General features: G+C 49.4%; 1 protein-coding gene across 1 annotated transcript in view; it reads right to left on the bottom strand.

Annotated features, from left to right (window-relative positions):
- LOC147084176 (uncharacterized) overlaps positions 1 to 26,140 on the bottom strand; it is a 339,125-nt gene that overhangs the window by 263,965 nt on the left and 49,020 nt on the right. The window contains exon 2 of the mRNA XM_085979865.1: positions 16,213 to 16,396. Coding sequence (XP_085835991.1) covers positions 16,213 to 16,396 — 184 coding nt within the window. The remainder of the gene's footprint in view (positions 1 to 16,212; positions 16,397 to 26,140) is intronic.

Below are 26,140 nucleotides of genomic sequence, written 5' to 3'. Positions count from 1 at the left end.
ATGTAATATCTCCAAGTTTGCAGATGACACAAAGCTGGGTGGGCGTGTGTGCTGTGAGGAGGATGCCGAGAAACTCCAGTATGATTTGGACAGGTTGGGTGATTAGGCAGAAGCATGGCAGATGCAGTATAATGTGGATAAATGCGAGGTTATCCACTTTGGTGGCAAAAACAGGAAGGCAGATTATTACCTGAATGGCAATAGATTGGGAGAAGGGGAAGTACAACGAGACCTGGGTGTCCTTGTGCACCAGTTGCTGAAGGTAAGCATGCAGGTGCAGCAGGCGGCTAAGAAGGCAAATGGTATGTTGGCCTTCATAGCAAGAGGGTTTGAGTACAAGAACAAGGATGTCTTGCTGCAGTTGTACAGGGCCTTGGTGAGACCACACCTTGAGTATTGTGTGCAGTTTTGGTCACCTTATGTGAGGAAGGATGTTCTTGCCATGGAGGGAGTGCAGCGAATATTCACCAGACTGATACCTGGGATGGCAGGAATGACATATGAGGAGAGATTGGGTCGATTGGGCTTATACTCGCTGGAGTTCGAAGAATGAGAGGGGATCTCATTCAAACTTATAAAATTCTAACAGGAATAGACAGACTAGATGCAGGAAGGATGTTCCCGATGGCCGGGGAGTCCAGAACCAGGGGTCACAGTCTAAGGATAAGGGGTAAGCTATTTAGGACAGAGATGAGGAGGAATTACTTCAGCCAGAGAGTGGTGAACCTGTGGAATTCTCTACCACAGAAGGCAGTGGAGGCCAATTCATTAAATATATTCAAGAAGGAGTTAGATATATTTCTTAAGGCTAAAGGGATCAAGGGATATGGGGAGAAGGCAGGGACAGGGTACCAGGTTTGGATGATCAGCCATGATCACATTGAATGGCGGAGCAGGCTCGAGGGGCTGAATGGCCTACTCCTGCTCCTATCTTCTATGTTTCTATGTAACAGATTTTAAGCAAGTGCAGTAGGCCATTCGGCCCCTCGAGTCTGCTCCGCCATTTAATGAGATCGTGGCTGATCATCCAAATTCAGTACCCTGTCCCTGCCTTCTCTCCATATCCCTTGATCCCTTTAGCCTTAAGAAATATATCTAACTCCTTCTTCAATATATTTAATGAATTGGCCTCTACTGCCTTCTGTGGTAGAGAATTCCACAGGTTCACCAGTCTCTGGGTGAAGAAATTCCTCATCTCTGTCCTAAATGGCTTACCCCTTATCCTTAGACTGTGACCCCTGGTTCTAGACTCCCTGACCATTGGGAACATCCTTTCTGCATCTAGTCTATGTAGTCCTGTTAGAATTTTATAAGTTTCAATGAGATCCCCTCTCATTCTTCTAAACTCCAGCAAGTACAAGCCCAATCGACCCAATCTCTCCTCATACATCATTCCTGCCATCCCAGGTATCAGCCTGGTGAATCTTCGCTGCACTCCTTCCATGGCAAGAACATCCTTCCTCAGATAAGGCGACCAAAACTGCACACAATACTCAAGATGTGGTCTCACCAAGGCCCTGTACAACTGCAGCAAGACATCCTTGTTCCTGTATTCAAACCCTCTCGCTACGAAAGCCAACATACCATTTGCCTTCTTAACTGCCTGCTGCACCTGCATGCTTACCTTCAGCGACTGGTGCACAAGGACACCCAGGTCTCATTGCACTTCCCCTTCTCCCAATCTATTGCCATGCAGATAATAATCTGCCTTCCTGTTTTTGACACCAAAGTGGATAACCTCGCATTTGTCCACGTTATATTGCATCTGCCATGCTTCTGTCCAATCACCCAACCTGTCCAAATCATACAGGAGTTTCTCAGCATCCTCCTCACAGCACACACGCCCACGCAGCTTTGTGTCATCTGCAAACTTGGAGATATTACATCTAGTTCCCTCGTCCAGATCATTAATATATATTGTGAATAGCTGGGGTCCAAGGACCGATCCCTGCGGTACCCCACTAGTCACTGCTTGCCACTCGGAAAAGGACCCGTTTATTCCAACTCTTGGCTTTCTGTCTGCCAACCAGTTCTCTATCGAAGTCAATACCTTGCCTCCAATCCCATGTGCCTTAACTTTACACGCTGTCGAACGCCTTTTGGAAATCCATTTACATCACGTTAACCACATTGCCCTCATCAACCCTCTCTGTTACCTCATCAAAAACCTCAATCAGAATCAGAGTAGCCGGGCCTGGCGGATGTGCGGCCAGAGCCCCGGCACCAGGAAACCCAGGTTGCAGCGCCTCCCCAATCCGAGCTGCTGCTTCCCGGTTTCTTCAGCCGGTTCCACCAAGTCCGACTCGGGACAAAGGACAGGAGCCAGGCTCCCAGAATGGCCCACGGCCCCGGGGAGCATGCGCACTCTCAGCGGGGAAATCAGCTTGTTGGATAGAACGGTTTCTGGGGCGCGGGGAATTGTGGGTGCTGCGGCCACCATTAGTCAGCGGCTGTCGGGAAGAGTTTTATTGCAGGTGACGGAAGTCGGTCCCTGGCCGCCTGTGTAGGTCTTTTTGTTGCAGCACTTTGAGCTGGAGTGGAGATGGAGGAGAAGCTGCTGGGTTTTCGATGGAATCTGGAACAGTACCCATTGGAGGGTAGCTAATGTTACCCCATTGTTCAAAAAAGGTGGTAGAGAGAAAACGGGGAATTACAGACCGGTAAGCCTGACATCGGTAGGGGGGAAAATGCTAGAGTCCATTATAAAAGATGTAATAGCAGAGCACTTGGAAAAAAGTGACAAGATCGGACAAAGTCAACATGGATTTACAAAAGGTAAATCGTGCTTGACTAATCTACTGGAATTTTTTGAGGATGTAACAAGTAAAATAGATAAGGGCGAACCAGTGGATGTGGTGTATTTGGACTTTCAGAAGGCTTTCGATAAAGTCCCACATAAGAGATTAGCATGTAAAGTTAAGGCACATGGGACTGGGGGGCAAGTTATTGACTTGGATAGAGAACTGGTTGGCAGACAGGAAGCAAAGACTTGGAATAAACGGGTCTTTTTCCGAGTGGCAGGCAGTGACTAGTGGGGTACCGCAGGGATCGGTCCTTGGGCCCCAGCTGTTCACAATATATATTAATGATCTAGACAAGGGAACTAGATGTAATATCTCCAAATTTGCAGATGACACAAAGCTGGGTGGGCGTGTGTGCTGTGAGGAGGATGCCGAGAAACTACAGGATGATTTGGACAGGTTGGGTGAGTGGGCAGAAGCATGGCAGATGCAATATAATGTGGATAAATGTGAGGTTATCCACTTTGGTGCCAAAAACAGGAAGGCAGATTATTATCTGAATGGCAATAGATTAGGAGAAGGGGAAGTGCAACGAGACCTGGGTGTCCTTGTGTGCACAAGTCGTTGAAGGTAAGCATGCAGGTGCAGCAGGCGGTTAAGACGGCAAATGGTATGTTGGCCTTCATAGCGAGACGGTTTGAGTACAGGAGCAAGGATGTCTTGCTGCAGTTATACAGGGGCTTGGTGAGACCACACCTTGAGTATTGTGTGCAGTTTTGGTCGCCTTATCTGAGGAAGGATGTTCTTGCCATGGAAGGTGTCCAGCGAAGATTCACCAGGCTGATACCTGGGATGGCAGAAATTACGTATGAGGAGAGATTGGGTCGATTTGACTTGTTCTCGCTGGAGTTTAGAAGAATGAGAGGGGATCTCATTGAAACTTATAAAATTCTGGCAGGACTGGACACACTAGATGCAGGGAGGATGTTCCCGATGGTCAGGGAATCCAGAACCAGGGGTCACAGTCTAAGGATAAGGGGTAGGCCTTTTAGGACAGAAATGAGGAGGAATTTCTTCACCCAGAGAGTGGTGAACCTGTGGAATTCTCTACCACAGAAGGCAGTAGAGGCCAATTCATTAAATATATTCAAGAAGGAGTTGGATATATTTCTTAAGGCTAAAGAGATCAAGGGGTATGGGGAGCAAGCAGGGACCGGGTACTGAACTTGGATGATCAGCCATGATTGCACTGAATGGCGGAGCAGTCTCGAGGGGCCGAATGGCCTACTCCTGCTCCTATCTTCTATGTTTCTATCTCTTATGCGGGACCTTATCGAAAGCCTTTTGAAAGTCCAAATACACCACATCCACTGGTTCTCCCTTATCTATTTTACCAGTTACATCCTCAAAAAATTCCAGTAGATTAGTCAAGCACGATTTACATTTTGTAAATCCATGTCGACTTTGTCCGATCCGGTCACTGTTTTCCAAGTGCTCTGCTATTACATCTTTTATAATGGACTCTAGCATTTTCCCCACAACCGATGTCAGGCTTACCGGTCTGTAATTCCCCGTTTTCTCTCTACCACCTTTTTTGAACAGTGGGGTAACATTAGCTACCCTCCAATCCATGGGTACTGTTCCAGAGTCTATCGAATTTTGGAAGATGACGAGCAATGCATCTACTAATTCTAGTGCCACTTCCTTAAGTACCATAAGGATGTAGATTATCTTCTATGTTTCTATGTATTCAATCTTTCCTTGTAGCTGAAATTCTCTAGTCCTGGCAACATCTTTGTAAATCTCCCGTCTCGAGCAGTCACATCTTTCCTGCAATGGGGCGACCAGAACTGCACACAGCACTCTAGCCGGTGGCCTAACTGGTGGTTTTGTACAGTTCAAGCAGAACCTCCCTGCTCTTACATGATACAGAGAGAGGCACTATCCCTTTAAATACCTGGGGGGCACCCATTCCCCTTTAAATGGCCAAGCAATTGTTTTTGTTGAAAAGGGGCCGCAGTCCCCTTTGACCCCCCCCCCCTCTCACCCACCACAAATACTCACAAGAGAGAGAGAGAGAGAGAGGAGGAAGAATGCTGGCCTTTGTCCCTTTAAAAGTGGCTGCCCACCAAAATGTTCACAGCACCAGGGCTCTTTGTTCTGGATAAAAGTCGAAAAGAGAAAAGGTTCACTTATTTTTAAATGTATGCAGTTGATGAACAGCCTTGCAATAAAGGTAATGCAAAGGAATAAACACTCACAAGCTGGGTTTTTTTCCACCCCCTCCTCCCCTTCCCTTTAACAGCTCCTGCAGACAATGAAAGCAGGAAAGCGGCCTGCAGCCCACCGAGGTCCCGCCCCCTCCCTCCCGCGCCGCCATTGGTTGGAGGACCGTCAGCCCGCCCGGTCCTCCCAGCGTTTTCCGCGCTCCTGATTGGCGGGTGCCTCGCGTCAATCAACCCCCCCTCCGATTACGCGCTGACGCCAGCACGCAACGGCCAGGGGTCGGTTGGATCGGCGCACGCCACCGCAAGGTAAAAAAAGACACCCCACACAAATGAGGAAAAACAAAAATAATAATAATCGCACTTGAGAGGGGAGGAGGTTGGGGTAATTAATGAGTGTTTTCAATTTGTTTCGGAAATAAAGAAATTTGGAAAAGCTTCCCAACGGTGCGATGCGGGTTGCGCATGCGCTCCAGCCAGCCTTTGACTCCCCCACGTGGGCCCGGGGGCCGGACACGCCCACTTGCCTTCCCCTGCACCAATCACAGCGCGGGCCGGCGTTTCTATCAATCGTCACCTGTCAATCACCCTCCCTTCCCCCTCGTGGTGTCGATTGACAGCGGTGCCAGCCAATGAGGTGCAGGAAGGGGCGGGACCAGGGCTAGGACTGACAGCAAGCCTGAACTAACTCAATTAAATATCTGCATGCAGCCAAAAAAAAACTTTTATTTAGTCAGCCAAAAAACAGCAAAGCAAATAAGGTTTGCAGAGTCAGCAAAGCCTATTTTAAAGAATTATAGAGCAATATCGCAGGGATCGGTCCTAGGACCCCAGCTATTCACAATATATATTAATGATCTAGACAAGGGAACTAGATGTAATATTCCAAGTTTGCAGATGACACAAAGCTGGGTGGGCGTGTGTGCTGTGAGGAGGATGCAGAGAAACTCCAGGATGATTTGGACAGGTTGGGTGATTGGGCAGAAGCATGGCAGATGCAATATAACGTGGATAAATGCGAGGTTATCCACTTTGGTGTCAAAAACAGGAAGGCAGATTATTATCTGAACGGCAATAGATTGGGAGAAGGGGAAGTGCAACGAGACCTGGGCGTCCTTGTGCACCAGTCGCTGAAGGTAAGCATGCAGGTGCAGCAGGCGGTTAAGAAGGCAAATGGTATGTTGGCCTTCGTAGCGAGAGGGTTTGAGTACAGGAACAAGGATGTCTTGCTGCAGTTGTACAGGGCCTTGGTGAGACCACATCTTGAGTATTGTGTGCAGCTTTGGTCGCCTTATCTGAGGAAGCATGTTTTTGCCATGGAAGGAGTGCAGCGAAGATTCACCAGGCTGATACCTGGGATGGCAGGTATGACGTATGAGGAGAGATTGGGTCGATTGGGCTTGTACTCGCTGGAGTTTAGAAGAATGAGAGGGGATCTCATTGAAACGTATAAAATTCTAACAGGACTACGCAGACTAGATGCAGGAAGCATGTTCCCGATGGTCATGGAGTCCAGAACCAGGGGTCGCATAGAAACATTGAAGATAGGAGCAGGAGTAGGCCATTCGGCCCCTCGAGCCTGCTCCGCCATTCAATGAGATCATGGCTGATCATCCAAATTCAGTACCCTGTCCCTGCCTTCTCCCCATATCCCTTGATCCCTTTGGACTTAACAAATATATCTAACTCCTTCTTAAATACATTTAATGAATTGGCCTCAACTGCCTTGTGTGGTAGAGAATTCCACAGGTTCACCACTCTCTGTGTGAAGAAATTCCTCCTCATCTCTAAGTCTAAGGGTAAGGAGTAAGTCATTTAGGACAGAGGCCGTAGGCAGTAGGCCAATTCATTAAATATATTCAAGAAGGAGTTAGATAGGCTAAAGGGATCAAGGGTTATGGGGAAAAAGCAGGGACAGAGTACTGAATTTGGATGATCAGCCATGATCTCATTGAATGGCGGAGCAGGCTTGAGGGGCCGAATGGCCGACTCCTGTTCCTATCTTCTATGTTTCTTCTTTGTTTAATCTGAAGAACACGAGAGGGGGGAGGGAGTCCCTTTAAATGTGGAGGGGGTGGGTGTCCCTTTAAATGTGGAGGGGGTGGGTGTCCCTTTAAATGTGGAGGGGGTGGGTGTCCCTTTAAATGTGGAGGGGGTGGGTGTCCCTTTAAATGTGGAGAGGTGGGGCCGCGCATGCTCATTCGGCCCCCTCACCACAACACGAGGCTGCCAGTGCGCCTGCGCGGGGGCTCCGGGCAGCATACGGAAGGCCGGGCCCGGGGAAGAGGCGGAATCAGCGGCCGGGGTAAAGTCAAGTGTTGGGGAATCGATTTAAATCGAGGTGAGGGGGGGGAGCGGAGAGCGAGATTATAAAGTAAAATATGAGAAAAACCAAACCCGAGAGTCGGGTGGGCGGGACCTCCGCGGACGCTGAACGGAGCGGATTGAGCTGCGCGGGGTGGCGGAGTGAGCCGGAGCAATGTGATTCTGACTGACGGGAGCGATGACCAATAGGAAGAGGGCTGAGCTGGGCGGCCTGGTCCTCCAACCAATGGTAGCGCGGGTAGGGGGCGGGACCCCCCTCCCCAGCGCTGAGGCTGGGGCCCGTTTGTGACGTCATCAGAGGAAGAGGCCAGTCAGGTGGATGGAGGCCGGTAGCAAAATACTGCAGAAGCCTGACTTGCTGAGTTTTTCCAGCATTTTCTGTTAATAAAGAGCTTCCGGTCGCCTGTCATTTCAATTCACCGCTCCATTCCCACTCGGACCTCACCGTCCTTGGCCTCTTGTACTGTTCCACGGAAGCTCAACGTAAACTCGAGGAACAGCACCTCATCTTCCGATTAGGCACTCTGCAGCCTTCCGGTCTCAATATCGAGTTCAACAATTTCAGATCATAACCTCGGCCCCCATTTCATTTTCACTTATATTTTTCCACTCCTTTCCTTTCCCCCCCCCCCTTTCCTTTTGTTTCTCTCTCACACCTGGCAGCTATCTTTTGCCCTGCCAGTACACTTTACACCTAATCACAGCCTATTACTATCTCGTCTAGCTTCTAATCTCTTTTACTTCTTTTGGTTCTTTTATTCTTTTGTCCGATCGCAGCCCTGCCTTCGATCTAGTTCCTTTTCTCTCCAGTTTTGAAGAAGGGTCAAACCCGAAACGTCAACTCAAATTTTTCTCCACGGATGTTGCCTGACTTGCTGAGTTTTTCCAGCATTTTCTGTTGTTATTTTGGATGGAGGCCGGCCCGGCTCGGGCCTGTGACTGACGGGAGCTCTGACCAATAGGACGCGGGCTGCGGTGGGAGGACTGAACTGGGCGGCCTGGTCCTCCAACCAATGGCGGCGCGGCAAGGGGGCGGGGCCTCCTCTCCAGCTCAGGTGCGCTGGGGCCGATTGTGACGCGCTGTCCCCAGGTGAGAGCAGCTCAGTCAGCACAGAGTTGGGGCTGGAATCTGGGAGAGGTGCTACAGGCAGCGGGCCTGGCAAAGGGGCACAAGCTTCACAATACAAGCTGCTTTCAAATGCAAAATTGTTTCCTACGGACAGCCTTGGTCACTCTGCAAAAAAAAACTGTTTAACAATTCATCATAACTCCCCTGCTTTAGGAGAGGCATAGAGTGCGAAAGCAAGGAAGTTATGATGAAACTGTGTAAAAGACTGGAGTCAGCTGTGGCTCAGTGGATAGCAGAGTCAGAAGGTTGTAGGTTTAAATCCCGCTCCAGGGACTTGAGCATATAAAGCGAGGCTGACACTCCAGTGCGGTGCTGAGGGAGCGCCGCACTGTCGGAGGGGCAGTACTGAGGGAGTACCGCACTGTCGGAGGGGCAGTACTGAGGGAGCGCCGCACTGTCGGAGGGGCAGTGGTGCAGGAGTGCTGCACTGTTGGAGAGGCAGTACTGAGGGAGTGCTGTACTGTCAGAGGGGCAGTACTGAGGGAGCACCGCACAGTCGGAGGGGCAGTACTGAGGGAGCGCTGCGCTGTTGGAGGGGCAGTACTGAGGGAGCACTGCACTGTCGGGGGGCAGTACTGAGGGAGCGCCGCACTGTCGGAGAGGTAGTACTGAGGGAGTGCCGTATTGTCAGAGGGGCAGTACTGAGGGAGCGCCGCACTGTCAGAGGCGCAGTAATGAAGGAGCACCGCATTTTCGGAGGTGCAGTACTGAGGGAGGGGCAGTACTGAGGGAGTGCTGCACTGTCGGAGGGGCAGTGCTGCGGGAGAGCCACATTGTCGGAGGGGCAGTAATGAAGGAGCGCTGCAGTGTCGGAGGTGCCGTCCTATGGATGAGACGTTAAACCGAGGCCCCATCTGCCCCCTCAGTTGGATGTAAAAGATCCCGTGGTGCTATTTTGAAGAAGTTATCCCCGGTGTTTTGAGCCCAATATTTATCCCTCAATCAACATGACAAAAAAACACGATCTGGTCATTATCACATTGCTGTTTGTGGGAGCTTGCTGTGCGCAAATTGGCTGCCACGTTTCCCACATTACAACAGTGACTACATTTCAAAAGTACTTCATTGGCTGTAAAGCGCTTTGGGATGTCCGGTGGTCGTGAAAGGCAGTTAAGAAGGCAAATGGTATGCTGGCCTTCATTACAAGAGGATTTGAATACAGGAGTAAAGAAGTCTTACTCCAATTATATCTTCTTTCTTCTTAGGCAGTCCCTCGGAACTGAGGATGACTTGCTTCCACATTAAAAATGAGTTCTCAGGTGTAAGGGTAAACCGGGAGAGCTTCTTCTCCCCGAGACGGACCCTCTGATATAAAGGGTCGACTGGATCCATGTTTATCTGTAATTTAAACAGAGGTCAGGTCGTCTTCCGAGCTCTTTCCCCTAGAGGAGAGGGTAGAATGGGGGTCTTTAGTGTTAAATGGTTTCACCTGGGTCCATTGCTTCCATCGCATACCCATCGGTTCCTGTAGACAAACACACGTATCACTTGTCATTAATACAGTACATGGCCCCATCCAACGGGCCCCATTCCCTTTCTTCCGATAACTTGCGTCATTACTTGTTGACCTATTCTGGGCAACTCGTCTGGTTTAAGTCCAGCATTCTGCCTTTCTAGATCTTTAATCTGTTGTTGGTTCCTTCTTTATTTAGTGCTTGTACCTCCTGATTTAGTTGTACTAAGTATTGCCTTAATCTGTCTTGCACTGGTCCTGGTCTTAAATACATACTTTAGTTCTGTCTTCACAAAGGAGGACACAAGTAACCTCCCAGAGATGTCGGGGAACATAGGGTCTAATGAAAGGGAGGAACTGAATGAAATCAGTATTGGTAGGGAAATGGTGTTAGGGAAATTGATGGGATTGAAGGCCGATAAATCCCCAGGGACTGATAATCTACATCCTAGGGTACTTAAGGAAGTGGCCCAAGAACTAGTCGATGCATTGCTGGTCATCTTCCAAAATTCGATAGACTCAGTTCTCTATCCAAGTCAGTACCTTGCCCCCAATTCCATATGCCTTAACTTTACACCCTAATCTCTTATGCGGGACCTTATCAAAAGCTTTCTCAAAGTCCAAATACACCACATCCACTGGTTCTCCCTTATCTATTTTACCAGTTACATCCTCAAAAAATTGCAGTAGATTAGTCAAGCACAATCCCCAGGCCCGGATGAAATGTATCCCAGACTGTTAAGAGAAGCAAGAGAGGAAATAGCAGAGGCTCTGACCATCATTTTCCAATCCTCTCTGGCTACAGGGGTGGTGCCGGAGGACTGGAGGACTGCTAACGTGGTACCGTTGATTAAAAAGGGAGAAAGGGATAGACCGAGTAATTACACGCCAGTCAGCCTAACCTCGGTGGTGGGAAAATTATTGGAAAAGATTCTGAGGGACAGGATAAATCTTCATTTAGAAAAATGCAGATTAATCAGGGACAGTCAGCGTGGATTTGTTAAGGGAAGGTCGTGTCTGACTAACTTGGTTGCATTTTTGAGGAGGTAAGAAGGAGGGTTGATGAGGGTAGTGTGTTTGATGTAGTCTATATGGATTTTAGCAAGGCTTTTGATAAGGTCCTGCATGGTAGACTGGTCATGAAAGTAAAAGCCCATTGGATCCAAGGCAAAGTGGCAAGTTGGATCCAAAATTGGATCAGAGGCAGGAAACAAAGGGTAAAGGTCGAAGGGTGTTTTTGTGACTGGAAGGCTGTTTCCAGTGGGGTTCCACAGGGCTCAGTACTGGGCCCTTTGCTTTTTGTGGTATATATCAATGATTTGGACTTGAATGTAGGAAGTATGACTAAGAAGTTTGCAGATGATGCAAAAGTTGTCCGTGTGGTTGATAATGAAGAAGAAAGCTGCAGACTGCAGGAAGATATCAATGGACTGGTCAGGTGGGCAGAACAGTGGCAAATGGAATTGAATCTGGAGAAGTGTGAGGTGATGCATTTGGGGAGGGCTAACAAGGCAAGGGAATACACTTTAAATGGTAGGACACTGAGAAGTGCAGAGGATCAGAGGGACCTTGGAGTGCATGTCCACAGATCCCTGAAGGTAGCAGGACAGGTAGATAAGGTGGTTAAGAAGGCACACGGGATACTTGCCTTTATTAGCCGAGGCACAGAATATAAGAGCAGGGAGGTTATGCTTGAACTGTATAAAACACTAGTTAGGCCGCAGCTAGAACACTGCGTGCAGTTCTGGTCACCACATTACAGGAAGGATGTGATTGCACTAGAGGGGGTGCAGAGGAGATTTACGAGGATGTGGCCTGGGCTGGGGAATTTTAGCTATGAGGAAAGATTGGATAGGCTGGGGTTGTTTTCTTTGGAACAGAGGAGGCTGAGGGGAGACCTAATTGAGGTGTATAAAATTATGTGGGGCCGAGATCGAGTGGATAGGAAGGACCTATTTCCCTTAGCAGAAGGGTCAATAACCAGGGGGCACAGATTTAAAGTAATTGGTCGGAGGTTTAGAGGGGAATTGAGGAGAAATTCTTTCACCCAGAGGGTGGTGGGGGTCTGGAACTCACTGCCTGAAAGGGTGGTAGAGCCAGAAACTCTCATCACATTTAAAAAGTACTTGGCTATGCACTTGAAGTGCCGTAACCTACAAGGCTACGGGCCAAGTGCTGGAAAGTGGGATTAGGGTGGATAGCTCTTTGTCGGCCGGCACGGACAAGATGGGCCGAATGGCCTCCTTCTGTGCTGTTCATTTCTATGATTCTATGCTTCATTGATCATCCCATTCCCAAGCTGACTCTGTGTTAACACCTCAGACGAGCCGTCCCACGTAGGGTGACTCCCTCAACCTGTTCTCCCGGTTACAGAACCAGTTTGTCTCTCTCAGGAATGCCCAAGGCTCTGTTGTCTGGGCACCAACTCACTCGTGACCTCACATGTTGCAACAAGTCTGCTGCCTGAGCAGTTTGCAGTGTTATTAGGTCTGTAGGTCTCTTAGCAACCACCTCCCTTATCAAGGCAAAGGGCTCATCTCCTGACTTTGGGTGTTATCATTCCAAACTTCAGCATTCTCTGTCTTTTAGCTTCAATCTGTCTGTGTCCACCCAGTGACAACACTGAGCTCCTCCCTCCAACCACTGACACTCGCCCTCTTGCTGAGAAAGAAAGACTTGCATTTATATAGTGCCTTTCACAACCCCAGGATGTCCCAGAGTGCTTTACAGCCAATGAAGAACTTCTGAAGTGTAGCCACTGTTGTAATGTAGGAAACACGGCAGCCAATTAGTGCACAGCAAGCTCCCACAAACAGCAATGTGACAATGACCAGATAATCTATTTCAGTGATGTTGATTGAGGGATAAATATTGGCCCCAGGACACCGGGGAGAACTCCCCTGCTCTTCTTCAGTGTAGTGCCATGGGATCATTGACATCCACCTGAAAGAGCAGACGGGGGCCTCGGTTTAATATCTCATCCGAAAGACGGCACCTCTGACAGTGCAGCACTCCCTCAGTACTGGAGTGTCAGCCTAGATTTTTATGCTCAAGTCTCTGGACTGGGACTTGAACCCACGACCTTCTGACTCAGAGGTGAGAGTGCTGCCCACTGAGCTAAAGTGCCTGGAGCTAAGCCAGCTGGGATACTTGACATAGGATTACATCGGATATACGGCACAGAAACAGGCCATTCGGCCCAACCAGTCCATGCCGCTGTTTATGCTCCACTCGAGCCTCCTCCCGTCTTTCCTCATCTAAATCTATCAGCATAACCCTCGATTCCCTTCTCCCCCATATGCTTGTCTAGCCTCCCCTTAAATGCATCGATACTATTCGCTTCAACCACTCCCTGTGGCAGCGAGTTCCACATTCTCACCACTCTCTGGGTAAAGAAGTTTCTTCTGAATTCCCTATTGGATTTCTTGGTGACTATCTTATATTGAGGCCTCTAGTTATGCTCTTCCCCACAAGTGGAAACATTCTCTCTGTATCCACTCTATCAACATTTTTCATAATTTTAAAGACCTCTATTAGGTCACCCCTCAGCCTTCTTTTTTCAACAGAAAAGAGACCCAGCCTGTTCATCCTTTCCTGATATGTATACCCTCGCATTTCTGGTATCATCCTTGTAAATCTTCTCTGCACCCTCTCCAGTGCCTCTATATCCTTTTTATAATATGGTGACCAGAACTGTACACAGTACTCTAAGTGTGGTCTAACCAAGGTTCGATACAGGTTTAGCATAACTTCACTACTTTTCAATTCTATACCTCAAGAAATAAACCCTAGTGTTTGGTTTTTATGGCCTTGCTAACCTGTGTCGCAACTTTTAGTGATTTGTGTATTTGTACTCCGAGATCCCTTTGTTCCTCTACCCCACCTAGACTCGCACCCTCCAAGTGGTAAGTGACCTCCCCATTCTTCATACCAAAATGTAATACCTCACATTTATCTGTTCAGCCTTGGTCACTCTGCAAAAACTCTGAAATGTTTAATAATGAAATCAGGGAGTCAAAAAGCTCAGGTGAGGCAGTTTAAAAAGACAGTCCCTGACCAGAGATTGCTGGATGCTGACACTCGGTGCTCACGAGGATAGAATGTCCCATTCCCCAGGCACGGACATCCAGCACCTCGATCACAGCAAAAATTCACAAAACACTGGCAATACAACTTGGAGCAGAGATGGTTAAGTGGAGCTGTGATTGAGGTGCTCAAAATTATGAGGGGTTTTGATCGAGCAAACAAGGAGAAGCTGTTGTCACTGGCAGGAGGGTCGGTAACGAGAGGATACAGATTTCAGATCATTGGCAAAAGAATCGAGAGAGGAAATGAGGAGACTTTTTTTACACAGCGAATTGTGATGATCTGGAATGCACTGCCTGAATGGGAGGTGGAAGCAGATTCAACAGTAACTTTCAAAAGGGAATTGGATATATACTAAAAGCAGAAATTTGCAGGGCTGTGGGGAAAGAGCAGGGCAGTGGGACTAATTGCATCGCTCTTTCAGAGAGCTGGCACCAAAACGATGGGCTGAAAGGCATCCTACTGTGCTCTATGATTCTATAACATCAGCTTCTCTCTGCTCACTAGTACGGAGAGAACAGGGAATAATCTTTAAATCCAGCCCAGTTATTGGGGTTATAATTTTAACAAGCCCCAGTTGTCTGAATTAACACGGTTCAGTCCTGGATGTGATTAAAGGCATCGGAAACAGTGGAATCGACCCACTGCAGTCACACTGGTGTGTCAGTGGGTGGGATACACCAGGGAATCCCTTGCCACACACTGAGGTTGACTCTAATGATCGGGAGTCCCAGGGTTTCGGACACCAGATAATCAAGCTCACAAGAACACAGATTGTCTCTCCAGGCTTTATTAAGAGCGCTGCATAACACAGATCGGGTGATAATTCCCTCAATCTGGAGAATAGAAGTACAGTGGATTCACGCGCGATCTTCTCGAGTCTGTTCCAACTGACAACGGCTTAAGTGGTCTGTTCTTATACACAAGCTTGGTTACCGCTCAGGAAATGGGATTGTTTGGACCCGTCTGTTGACCGCCTCCTGAACTCCTGCTAATTCAGGGAATTTAGTCCATCTGTGACCAGACTATAACCACAAGCCCGTCTGGTTATCACACCTATACGGTCCGTGAGGTTATTATTAGATTCACACCCAGATGTTGTGTCTTTACTTGTCTGGCACTTCATCCCATAACACGGGTACAGGGGCTCAGTAATGTTTCATTCCTCAGAAAAAGACAAAGTACAACAACATACTGGTCAGCTTAACAAAATCTCATCATATTTATGTGGCTATAAATATAAAAGTCACTAATAAATCCAAGAGGAAATTCAGGAGAAACTTTTTTACCCAGAGAATGGTGAGAATGGGGAACTCGCTACCACAGGGAGTGGTTGAGGTGAACAGCACAGATGGATTTATGGGGAAGCCACATGAGGGAGAAAGGAATGGGAGGAGATGTTGATCGGGTTAATTGAAGTAGGGTGGGTGTGGGGCATAAACACCGGCATGGACAAGTTGGGCCGAATGGCCTGTTTCTGTGCTGTACATTCTATGTAACACCATCTAAGGATAAGAGGTAAGCCATTTAGGTCTGAAATGAGGAGGAATTTCTTCACCCAGAGAGTGGTGAACCTGTGGAATTCTCTACCACAGAAGGCAGTAGAGGTCAATTCATTAAATATATTCAAGAAGGAGTTAGATATATTTCTTAAGGCTAAAGGGATCAAGGGATATGGGGAGAAAGCAGGGACAGGGTACTGAATTTGGATGATCAGCCATGATCTCATTGAATGGCGGAGCAGTCTCCAGGGGCAGAATGGCCTACTCCTGCTCCTATCTTCTATGTGTCTATGAACAGCGAAACAAAGGGAATCATCAGCACAACAATCTTAAAGATTAAACAGCTGTACAAGAATTTAAAAACATTCATCCATTCCATGTTCATGTCACCCCAGCTGTCTACAGGGCCCTGCACTACAGAACAGTGTGAACTCGCTGGTGTGCCAGCAGATTCGAGGACCAAGTGAATCCCTTCCCACACACAGAGCAGGTGAACGGTCTCTCCCCAGTGTGAACTCGCTGGTGTCCGTGCAGATTCCTGGAGCTTTTAAAGGTCATCCCACAGACAGAACATGTAAATGGTCTCTGATCAGAGTGAACTCGCTGGTGTTGCTTCAGATCGTCAGAGGTTTTAAAGCTCATCCCACAGACAGAACATTTAAATAGTCTCTCATCAGTGTGATATCGCTGGTGTGTCAGTAGGTGGGATGACTGAGTGAATCTCTTCCCACACACGGAGCAGGTGCATGGCCTCGCCCCAGTGTGAACTTGCTGGTGTCTCACCAGGCTTGATGACCGAGTGAATCCCTTCCCACACATGGAGCAGGTGAACGGCCTCTCCCCAGTGTGAACTCGCTGGTGTCTCACCAGGCTTGATGACTGAGTGAATCCCTTCCCACACACAGAGCAGGTGAACGGTCTCTCCCCAGTGTGAACTCGCTGGTGTCCACTCAGATTCCTGGAGCTTTTAAAGCTCATCCCACAGACAGAACATGTAAATGGCCTCTGATCGGAGTGAACTCGCTGGTGTTGCTTCAGATCCTCAGAGGTTTTAAAGCTCTTCCCACAGGCAGAACAGTTAAATGGTCTCTCATCAGTGTGAACTCGCTGGTGTCCGCTCAGATTCCTGGAGCTTTTAAAGCTCATCTCACAGACAGAACATGTAAACGGTCTCTCATCAGTGTGAACTCGCTGGTGTGTCAGTAGGTCGGATGACCGAGTGAATCCCTTCCCACACACGGAGCAGGTGAATGGCCTCTTTCCTGCTCTCTCCAGCTGGTGTCCCTTCAGCACCTGGGACATTTGAAAGCTTTTCCCACAGTCGGAATGTTTCACTGGCCTTTCCCCAGTGTGAACTCGCTGGTGTGCCAGCAGATTCGAGGACCGAGTGAATCTCTTCCCACACACAGAGCAGGTGAACAGAATCTCTCCTGCTCTCTCCAGCTGGTGTCTCTTCAGATCCTGGGACCTTTTAAATCTCTTCACACAGTCAGAACATTTAATTGGTCTCTCATCAGTGTGAACAAGCTGGTGTCCCAGGAGCACGGAGGGTGCAATAAATCCCTGCCCACACACGGGGCCCGGGTTTCCCTCAGTGTGTGGCTACTGGTGTTGCTTCAGGTACTTGTAGATTGTAAAGCTCTTTCAGAACATTTAAAAGTTCTCTCCCCAGTGTGAACTCACGGGGGTGGCAGCAGATTGGAGGAGCGACTGAATCAGGTCCTGAGGAATCGCGTAACTCTCAGATCTTGAGGTGATGTTTGGTTTAAGCTTCCTGTCTGTAAATGCTCCACTTCGAAAACCCTGTAAAACGAGTGTAGAAAGGGTAAGGGGGGAGCAGGAACTTTTTTTGGCTTATTTTGCCTCAAAGAACAAACAGGGTAGAGCCGGTCCCACTGGTGTCCAGCCGTGCCCACAATAACCAGCGGGCCAGAAACAGCCCAATCCACCTCACTGACTTGGCCCTGAAGTCAAATCAAGTTTCAAAGTCAAAAATGACATCCTTTGTGACTGTGACAAAGGTAAAGTATCCCTCCTCGTCCTTCCTGACTTGTCTGCAGCCTTTGACACGGTTGACCACTCCATCCTTCTCCCAACACCTCTCCACCGTTGTCCAGCTGGGTGGGACTGCACTCACCTGGTTCCATTCTTATCTATCTAATCGTAGCCACAGAATCACCTGCAACAGCTTCTCTTCCCGCTCCCGCATCGTTACCTCTGGTGTCCCCCAAGGATCTATCCTTGGGCCCCTCCTATTTCTCATCTAAATGCTGCCCCTTGGTGACATCATCTGAAAACACAGCGTCAGTTTCCACATGTACGCTGACGACACCCAGCTCTACCTCACCACCACTTCTCTCGACCCCTCCACGATCTCTAATCCGGTTCTGGGTGAGCAGAAATTTTCTCCAATTAAATATTGGGAAGACTAAAGCAATTGTTTTCAGTCCCTGCCACAAACTCCATTCCCTAGCCACTGACTCCATCCCTCTCCCTAACATCTGTCTGAGGCTGAACCACACTGTTCACAACCTCGGTGTCATATCTGACCCTGAAATGAGCTTCCGAACACATATCCGCAGCATAACAAAGACCACCTATTTCCACCTCGGTAACATGGCCCGTCTCCACCCCTGCCTCAGCTCATCCGCTGCTGAAACCCTCACCCGGGCCTTTGATACCTCGAGACTCGACTATTCCAACGCACTCTTGGCTGGCCTCCCACATTCCACCCCACGTAAACTTGAGGTGATCCAAAACTACATGTGTCGTAACTCAACGCCAAGTCCCGTTCACCCATCACCCCTGTGCTCACTGACCTACATTGGCTCCCGGTTAAGCAGTGCTTCGATTTCAAAATTCTCATCCTTGTTTTCAAATCCCTCCATGGCCTCGCCCCTCCCTATCTTAGTTATTCCCTTCAGCCTCACAACCACCCGCCCCCCGCGATAGAATCACAGAAAAATTACGGCACAGAAGGAGGCCATTCAGCTCATCTTGTCCATGCCGGCCGATTAAGTGCTATCCACACTAATCCCACTTTCCAGCACTTGGTCCGTAGCCTTGTAGGTTACGGCACTTCAAGTGCATATCCAAGTACTTTTAAAATGTGATGAGAGTTTCTGCCTCTACCTCCCTGTCAGGCAGCGAGTTCCAGAACCCCACCACCCACTGGGTGAAAACATTTCTCCTCAACTCCCCTCTAAACCTCCGACCAATTTCTTTAAATCTACGCCCCCTGGTTGTGGACCCCTCTGCCAAGGGAAATAGGTCCTTCCTATCTCGGCCCCTCAGCATTTTATACACCTCAATCAGGTCTCCCCTCAGCCTCCTCGGTTCCAAAGAAAACAACCTCCTCCCCCCCGCCCCGAGATATCTGTGTTCCTCCAATTCTGCCCTCTTGAGCATCCCTGATTATAATCGCTGCACCATCAGTGGCCGTGTCTTCGGTTGCCTCGGCCCTAAGCTCTGGAATTCCCTCCCTGAACCTCTCCGCCTCTCTTTCATAGAAAATAGGAGCAGGAGTCGGCCATTCGGCCCCTCGAGCCTGCTCCGCCATTCAATGAGATCATGGCTGATCAAAACCCACCTCTGTGACCAAGCTTTTGGCCATCTGCCCGAATTTCTCCTTCTGTGGCTCGGGGTCACATTTTTCAATGTCTTACAATACTCCTGTGCAGCGCCTTGGGACGTTTTCCTATGTTAAAGGAGCTATAGAAATACAAGTTGTTGTTGTTCTCATTGTTGGAGGTGAGCTCTGAACAGGCCCCGCCCCCACCCCCTACTCTGCATGCGCCGCTCCAATGTGAGCGCGGGCTCTGAACAGGCCCCGCCCCTTCCCCCTCCCCCGCATGCGCCGCTCCAAGGTGAGCGCGGGCTCTGAACAGGCCCCGCCCCCTCCCCCTCCCCCGCATGCGCCGCTCCAAGGTGAGCGCGGGCTCTGAACAGGCCCCGCCCCTTCCCCCTACTCCACATGCGCCGCTCCAAGGTGAGCGCGGGCTCTGAACAGGCCCCACCCCCTCCCCTACTCTGCATGCGCCGCTCCAAGGTGAGCGCGGGCTCTGAACAGGCCCCGCCCCCTCCCCCTACTCCGCATGCGCCGCTCCAAGGTGAGCGCGGGCTCTGAACAGGCCCCGCCCCCTCCCCCTACTCCGCATGCACCGCTCCAAGGTGAGCGCGGGCTCTGAACAGGCCCCGCCCCCTCCCCCTACTCCACATGCGCCGCTACAAGGTGAGCGCAGGCTCTGAAAAGGCCCCGCCCCCACCCCCTACTCCGCATGCGCCGCTACAAGGTGAGCGCGGGCTCTGAACAGGCCCCGCCTCCTCCCCCTACTCCGCATCCACCGCTCCAAGGGGAGCGCGGGCTCTGAACAGGCCCCGCCCCATCCCCCTACGCCTCTCCAAAGTGAGCGAGGGCTCTGAACAGGCCCCGCCACTCCCCCTACACTGCATGCGCCGCTCCAAGGTGAGCGCGTGCTCTGAACAGGCCCCGCCCCACCCCCTACTCCGCATGCGCCACTCCAAGCTGAGCGCAGGCTCTGAACAGGCCGCACCCCCTCCCTTACTCCACATGCGCCGCTCCAAGGTGAGCGCAGGCTCTGAACAGGCCCCGCCCCCACCCCCTACTCCACATGCGCCGCTCCAAGGTGAGCGCAGGCTCTGAACAGGCCCCACCCCCTCCTCTACTCCGCATGCGCCGCTCCAAGGTGAGCGCGGGCTCTGAACAGGCCCCGCCCCATCCCCTTACTCCGCATGCGTCTCTCCAAAGTGAGCGCGGGCTCTGAACAGGCCCCGCCCCTCCCCCTACACTGCAGGCGCCGCTCCAAGGTGAGCGCGGGCTCTGAACAGGCCCCGCCCCCACCACCTACTCCGCATGTGCCGCTCCAAGGTGAGCGTGGGCTCTGAACAGGCCCCGCCCCCTCCCCCTACTCCGCATGCGCTGCTCCAAGGTGAGCGCGGGCTCTGAACAGGCCCCGCCCCCTCCCCCTACTCCGCATGCGCCACTCCAAAGTGAGCGCGGGCTCTGAACATGCCCCGCCCCCTTCCCCGACTCCGCATGCGCCGCTCCAAGGCGAGCGCGGGCTCTGAACAGGCCCCGCCCACTCCCCCTACTCCGCATGCACCGCTCCAAGGTGAGCGCGGGCTCTGAACAGGCCCCGCCCCCTCCCCCTACTCCGCATGTGCCGCTCCAAGGTGAGCGCAGGCTCTGAACAGGCCCCGCCCCCTCCCACTACTCCGCATGGGCCACCGGGCCCCGCTCCCGAGGATGAGTCGCTACCGCGCCTGCGCAGGGCCACACATTCTGGGGAAGGCCCGGGCAACCGTGAGAGTCCGGATCACCGGCGGAAAGTGAGTTTTATCAGGTTTTTTTATATAGAGGAGAGAAGCGCGGGCGGGGAGATAAATAAAAAGAAAATACAAACCGCACCGTCCCAGCGCCCTCCCGGCACCGAGCGGAGCGGATTGAGCGGCCGCAGCCCCTTGTCTTCTGCAGGGAGCCGGACTGGGGCACGTCATCAACTCCACGGCGGTGACTGACGGGAGCTCTGACCAATAGGGAGAGAGTGGGCGGAGCTCGGAGGACTGAGGTGGCGGCGGGTCCTGCAACCAATCGGGGTGTCCGAGGAGCGGGACTTCCGCCGCCTGCTTCTCCCGCTGCTGAGACAAGCGGAATGCAGCAGAGGGCGCTATTCTGAGTTTGGGGCTCAGGCCTGTTAGTGGAGAAGTGCAGAGGGAACTTTACTCTGCACTGGGCTTTACTCCCTCAGCACTGCACTGGAGGGGCAGCACAGAGTTTTAGACTCGAGTCTCTGGAGTGGGACTTCAACCCACAACCTTCTGACTCAGAGGAGAGAGTGCTGCCGCCTGAGCCACGGCTGACACTTGGTATCTAACCCGTGCTGTACCTGCCCTGGGAGTGTTTGATGGGACAGTGTGGAGGGAGCTTTACTCTGTATCTAACCCGTGCTGTACCTGCCCTGGGAGTGTTTGATGGGACAGTGTAGAGGGAGTTTTACTCTGTATATAACCCGTGCTGCACCTGCCCTGGTAGTGTTTGAATGGACAGTGTAGAGGGAGCTTTACTCTGTATCTAACCCGTGCTGTACCTGCCCTGGGAGTGTGTGATGGGACAGTGCAGAGGTAGCTTTACTCTGTATCTAACCCGCGCTGTACCTGCCCTGGGAGTGTTTGATGGGACAGTGTGGAGGGAGCTTTACTCTGTATCTAACCCGTGCTGTACCTGCCCTGGGAGTGTTTGATGGGACAGTGTAGAGGGAGCTTTACTCTGTATCAAACCCATGCTGTACCTGCCCTGGGAGTGTTTGATGGGACAGTGTAGAGGGAGCTTTACTCTGTATCTAACCCGTGCTGTACCTGCCTTGGGAGCGTTTGATGGGACAGTGTACAAGAAGCTTTACTCTGTATCTAACCCGTGTTGTACCTGCCCTGGGAGTGTTTGATGGGACAGTGTAGAGTGAGATTTACTCTCTATCTAACCCGTGCTCTACCTGCCCTCATGAGCAAATTTGGCTAGGGTAAATAAAATCAGAGAGTTAAATGCGTGGCTCAAAGACTGGTGTGGGAGAAATGGGTTTTGCTTCTTGGGACACTGGCAGCAGTACTGGGACAGGAGAAAGCTGTTCCGTTGGGACGGAGTTCACTTGGCCAGTGTTGGGACTAGAATCCTGGTGAATCGAATAACTCGGGCTGTAGAGAGGGCTTTAAACTAATTAGCGGGGGGGAGGTTTCAAGAGAGCGAAAAATAAAAATGTCAGCGGAGAAGGCAATAGAGCAAGGTAGCAGTGGAGGAATTAAAAACCAGAGCGTGTCAGGAAGGGACAGAATATATAAAGATAAAGGTAAAGTTGTAAAGGGGGTAAAAGCAGGAATAAATTGTCACAAAACATATTTTAAAGTTCTTTATCTGAAAGCACGCAGCATTCGTAACAAAATAGATGCGTTGACGGTACAAATAACTACACATGGGTATGATCTGGTGGCCATTACGGAGACATGGCTGCAGGGTGACCATGACTGGCAACTAAACATTGAGGGGTATTTGACTATTAGGAAGGATAGCCAGGAAGGAAAAGGAGGTGGGGTGGCTGTGTTAATAAAGGATGGAATCACTGCAATAGTGAGAAATGATATTGGGTCAAAGGATCAGGATAGTGAAACGGTTTGGGTGGAAATAAGGAATAATAAGGGGAAAAAGTCACGAGTGGCGTAGTCTATAGGCCTCCTAACAGTTGCAACTCTATTGGTCGGAGTATAAATCAGGAAATAGTTGGGGCTTGTAATAAGGGAACAGCTATAATCATGGGAGATTTTAACTTTCATATTGACTGGACAAATCAAATTGGGCAGGGCAGCCTTGAGGAAGAGTTCATAGAGTGCATTAGGGACGGGTTCCTTGAGCAGTATGTTACTAAAACAACCAGGCTCTCTTGAAACCTCCCCGCCACTAATTAGTTTAAAGCCCTCTCTACAGCCCGAGTTATTTGATTCACCAGGATTCTAGTCCCAGCACTGGCCAAGTGAACTCCGTCCCAACGGAACAGCTCTCTCCTGTCCCAATACTGGTGCCAGTGTCCCAAGAAGCAAAACCCATTTCTCCGACACCAGTCTTTGAGCCACGCATTTAACTCTCTGATTTTATTTACCCTAGCCAAGTTTGCTCATGAGGGCAGGTAGAGCACGGGTTAGATCCAGAGTAAAGTTACCTCTACACTGTCCAAGGCAATCTTAGATCTGGTCCTGTGTAATGAGACAGGATTAATAAAAAATGTCCTAGTAAAGGATCCCCTTGGAATGAGTGACCATAACATGGTTGAATTCCAAATTCAGTTGGAGGGTGAGAGAGTTGGATCTCAAACCAGCGTACTAAGCTTAAATAAAGGAGACTATGAAGGTATGAGAGCAGAGTTGACTAAAGTGGACTGGGAAAATAGATTAAGGTGTAAGACGGTACATGAGCAGTGGTGTACATTCAAGGAGATATTTCACAACTTTCAAGAAGAATATATTCCACTGAGGAAAAAGGGGCGTAAAAGAAAAGACAGCCATCCGTGGCTAATAAAGTAATAAAGCATAGTATCCGACTGAAAACAAGGGCATATAAAGTAGCCAAATCTAGTGGGAGGATAGAAGATTGGGAAGCATTTAAAAGCCAGCAAAGAATAACTAAAACATTAATTAAGAAAGGGAAGATAGATTATGAAAGTAAACTCGCAAAAAATATAAAAACAGATAGCAAGAGTTTCTACAGTTATATAAAAAGAAAAAGGGTGGCTAAAGTGAATGTTGGTCCCTGAGAGGACGAGACTGGGAAGTTAGTAGTGGGGAACATGGAGATGGCAAAAACGCTGAACAAATATTTTGTATCAGTCTTTACAGTAGACGACACTAAAAATATCCCAACACTGGAGAAACAGGGGGCTATGGGGGGGAGGAGCTAAACACGATTAAAATCACTCAGGAGATGGTACTCGGTAAGATAATGGGACTTAAGGCGGATAAATCCCCTGGACCTGATGGCTTACATCCTAGGGTCTTGAGACAGGTAGCGGTGGGGATTGCGGATGCATTGGTGGTAATTTTCCAAAACTCCCTAGATTCAGGCAAAGTCCCAGCAGATTGGAAAACTGCTAATGTAATGCCCTTCTTTAAAAAGGGAGGTAGACAAAAGGTTGGAAACTATTGACCAGTTAGCCTAACATCTGTGGTTGGTAAAATGTTGGAGTCCATTATTAAGGAAGCAGTAACAGGACATTTGGATAAACATAATTTAAGCTGACAGTCAGCATGGTTTTATGAAGGGGAAGTCATGTTTGACAAATTTGCTCGAATTCTTTGAGGATGTAACAAACAGGGTGGATAAAGGGGAACCAGTGGATGTGGTGTATTTGGACTTCCAAAAGGCATTTGACAAGGTGCCACACAAAAGATTGCTGCACAAGATAAAAAATCACGGGATTGGGGGTAATATACTGGCATGGGTGGAAGATTGGCCATCTAACAGAAAACAGAGAGTTGGAATAAATGGTTCATTCTCGGGTTGGCAATCAGTAACTAGTGGTGTTCCGCAGGGGTCAGTGCTGGGACCCCAACTCTTTACAATCTATATTAACGATTTGGAGGAGGGGACCGAGTGCAACATATCCAAGTTTGCCGACGATACAAAGATGGGAGGGAAAGCAGTGAGTGAGGAGGACAGAAAAAACCTGCAAAAGGACATAGACAGGCTAAGTGAGTGGGCAGAAATTTGGCAGATGGAATATAATGTTGGAAAGTGGGAGGTTATGCACTTTGGCAGAAAAAATCAAAGAGCAAGTTATTATCTAAAAGGAGAGAAACTGCAAAGTGCTACAGTACAAAGGGATCTGGGGGTCCTGGTGCATGAAACACAGAAGGTTAGTATGCAGGTACAGCAGGTGATCAGGAAGGCCAATGGAATCTTGGCTTTTATTGCAAGGGGGATGGAGTATAAAAGCAGTGAAGTCTTGCTTCAGTTATACAGGGGACTGGTGAGGCCACACCTGGAATATTGCGTACAGTTTTGGTTTCCATATTTAAGAAAAGATATACTTGCTCTCGAGGCAGTTCAGAGAAGGTTCACTCAGTTGATTCTGGAGATGAGGGGGTTGACTTATGAGGAAAGGTTGAGTAGGTTGGGCATCTACTCATTGGAATTCAGAAGAATGAGAGGCGATATTATCAAAACATATAAGATTGTGAGGGGGCTTGATCGGGTGGATGCGGGGAGAATGTTTCCACTGATGGGTGAAACTAGAACTAGGGGGCATAATCTTAGAATAAGGGGCTGCCGTTTCAAAACTGAGATGAGGAGAAACTTCTTCACTCAGGGTGGTAAATCTATGGAATTTGCTACCTCAGATAGCTGTGGAAGCTGCAACATTAAATAAATTTAAAACGGAGATAAACAGTTTCCTAACTGATAAGGGAATTAGGGGTTACGGGGAGCGGGCAGGGAAGTGGACGTGAGTTTAGGTTCAGATCAGCCATGATCCTATTGAATGGTGGAGCAGGCCCAAGGGGCCGTATGGCCTACTTCTGCTCCTACTTCTTATGTTCTTATGTTCTTTTTCTCTTCACATATCTATAAAAGCTTTTACAGTCAGTTTTTATGTTCCCTGCAAACTTACTCTCATATTCTATTTTCCCTGCAAACTTACTCTCATATTCTATTTTCCCCTTCTTAATTAATCCCTTTGTCCTCCTTTGTTGAATCCTAAACTGCTCCCAATCCTCAGGTTTACTGCTTTTTCTGGCCAATTTATATGTCGTCTCCTTGGATCTTCTGCTATCCCTAATTTCCCTTGTTAGCCACGGTTGAGTCACCTCTTCTGTTTTATTTTTATGCCAAACTGGGATGAACAAATTCTGTAGTTCATCCAGGCGGTCTTTGAATGTTTGCCATTGCCTGTCCATCGTGAACCCTTTGAGTGACATTCCCCAATCAATCCTACCCAACTTGCTCCTCAGACCATCGTAGTTTCCTTTATTTAAATTTAGGACCCTAATCTCTGAGTCAACAACTTCATTCTCCATCTTAATGAAACATAGAAACATAGAAGATAGGAGCAGGAGCAGGCCATTCGGCCCTTCGAGCCTGCTCCGCCATTCAACGAGATCATGGCTGATCATCCAAACCCTAG

The sequence above is a fragment of the Somniosus microcephalus genome, unplaced genomic scaffold (assembly GCF_052327205.1).
Source record: "Somniosus microcephalus isolate GS21.2 unplaced genomic scaffold, FLI_Smic_1.0 scaffold1, whole genome shotgun sequence".
Taxonomy (NCBI): domain Eukaryota; kingdom Metazoa; phylum Chordata; class Chondrichthyes; order Squaliformes; family Somniosidae; genus Somniosus; species Somniosus microcephalus.
This window is presented reverse-complemented; position numbering and strand designations above follow the sequence as displayed.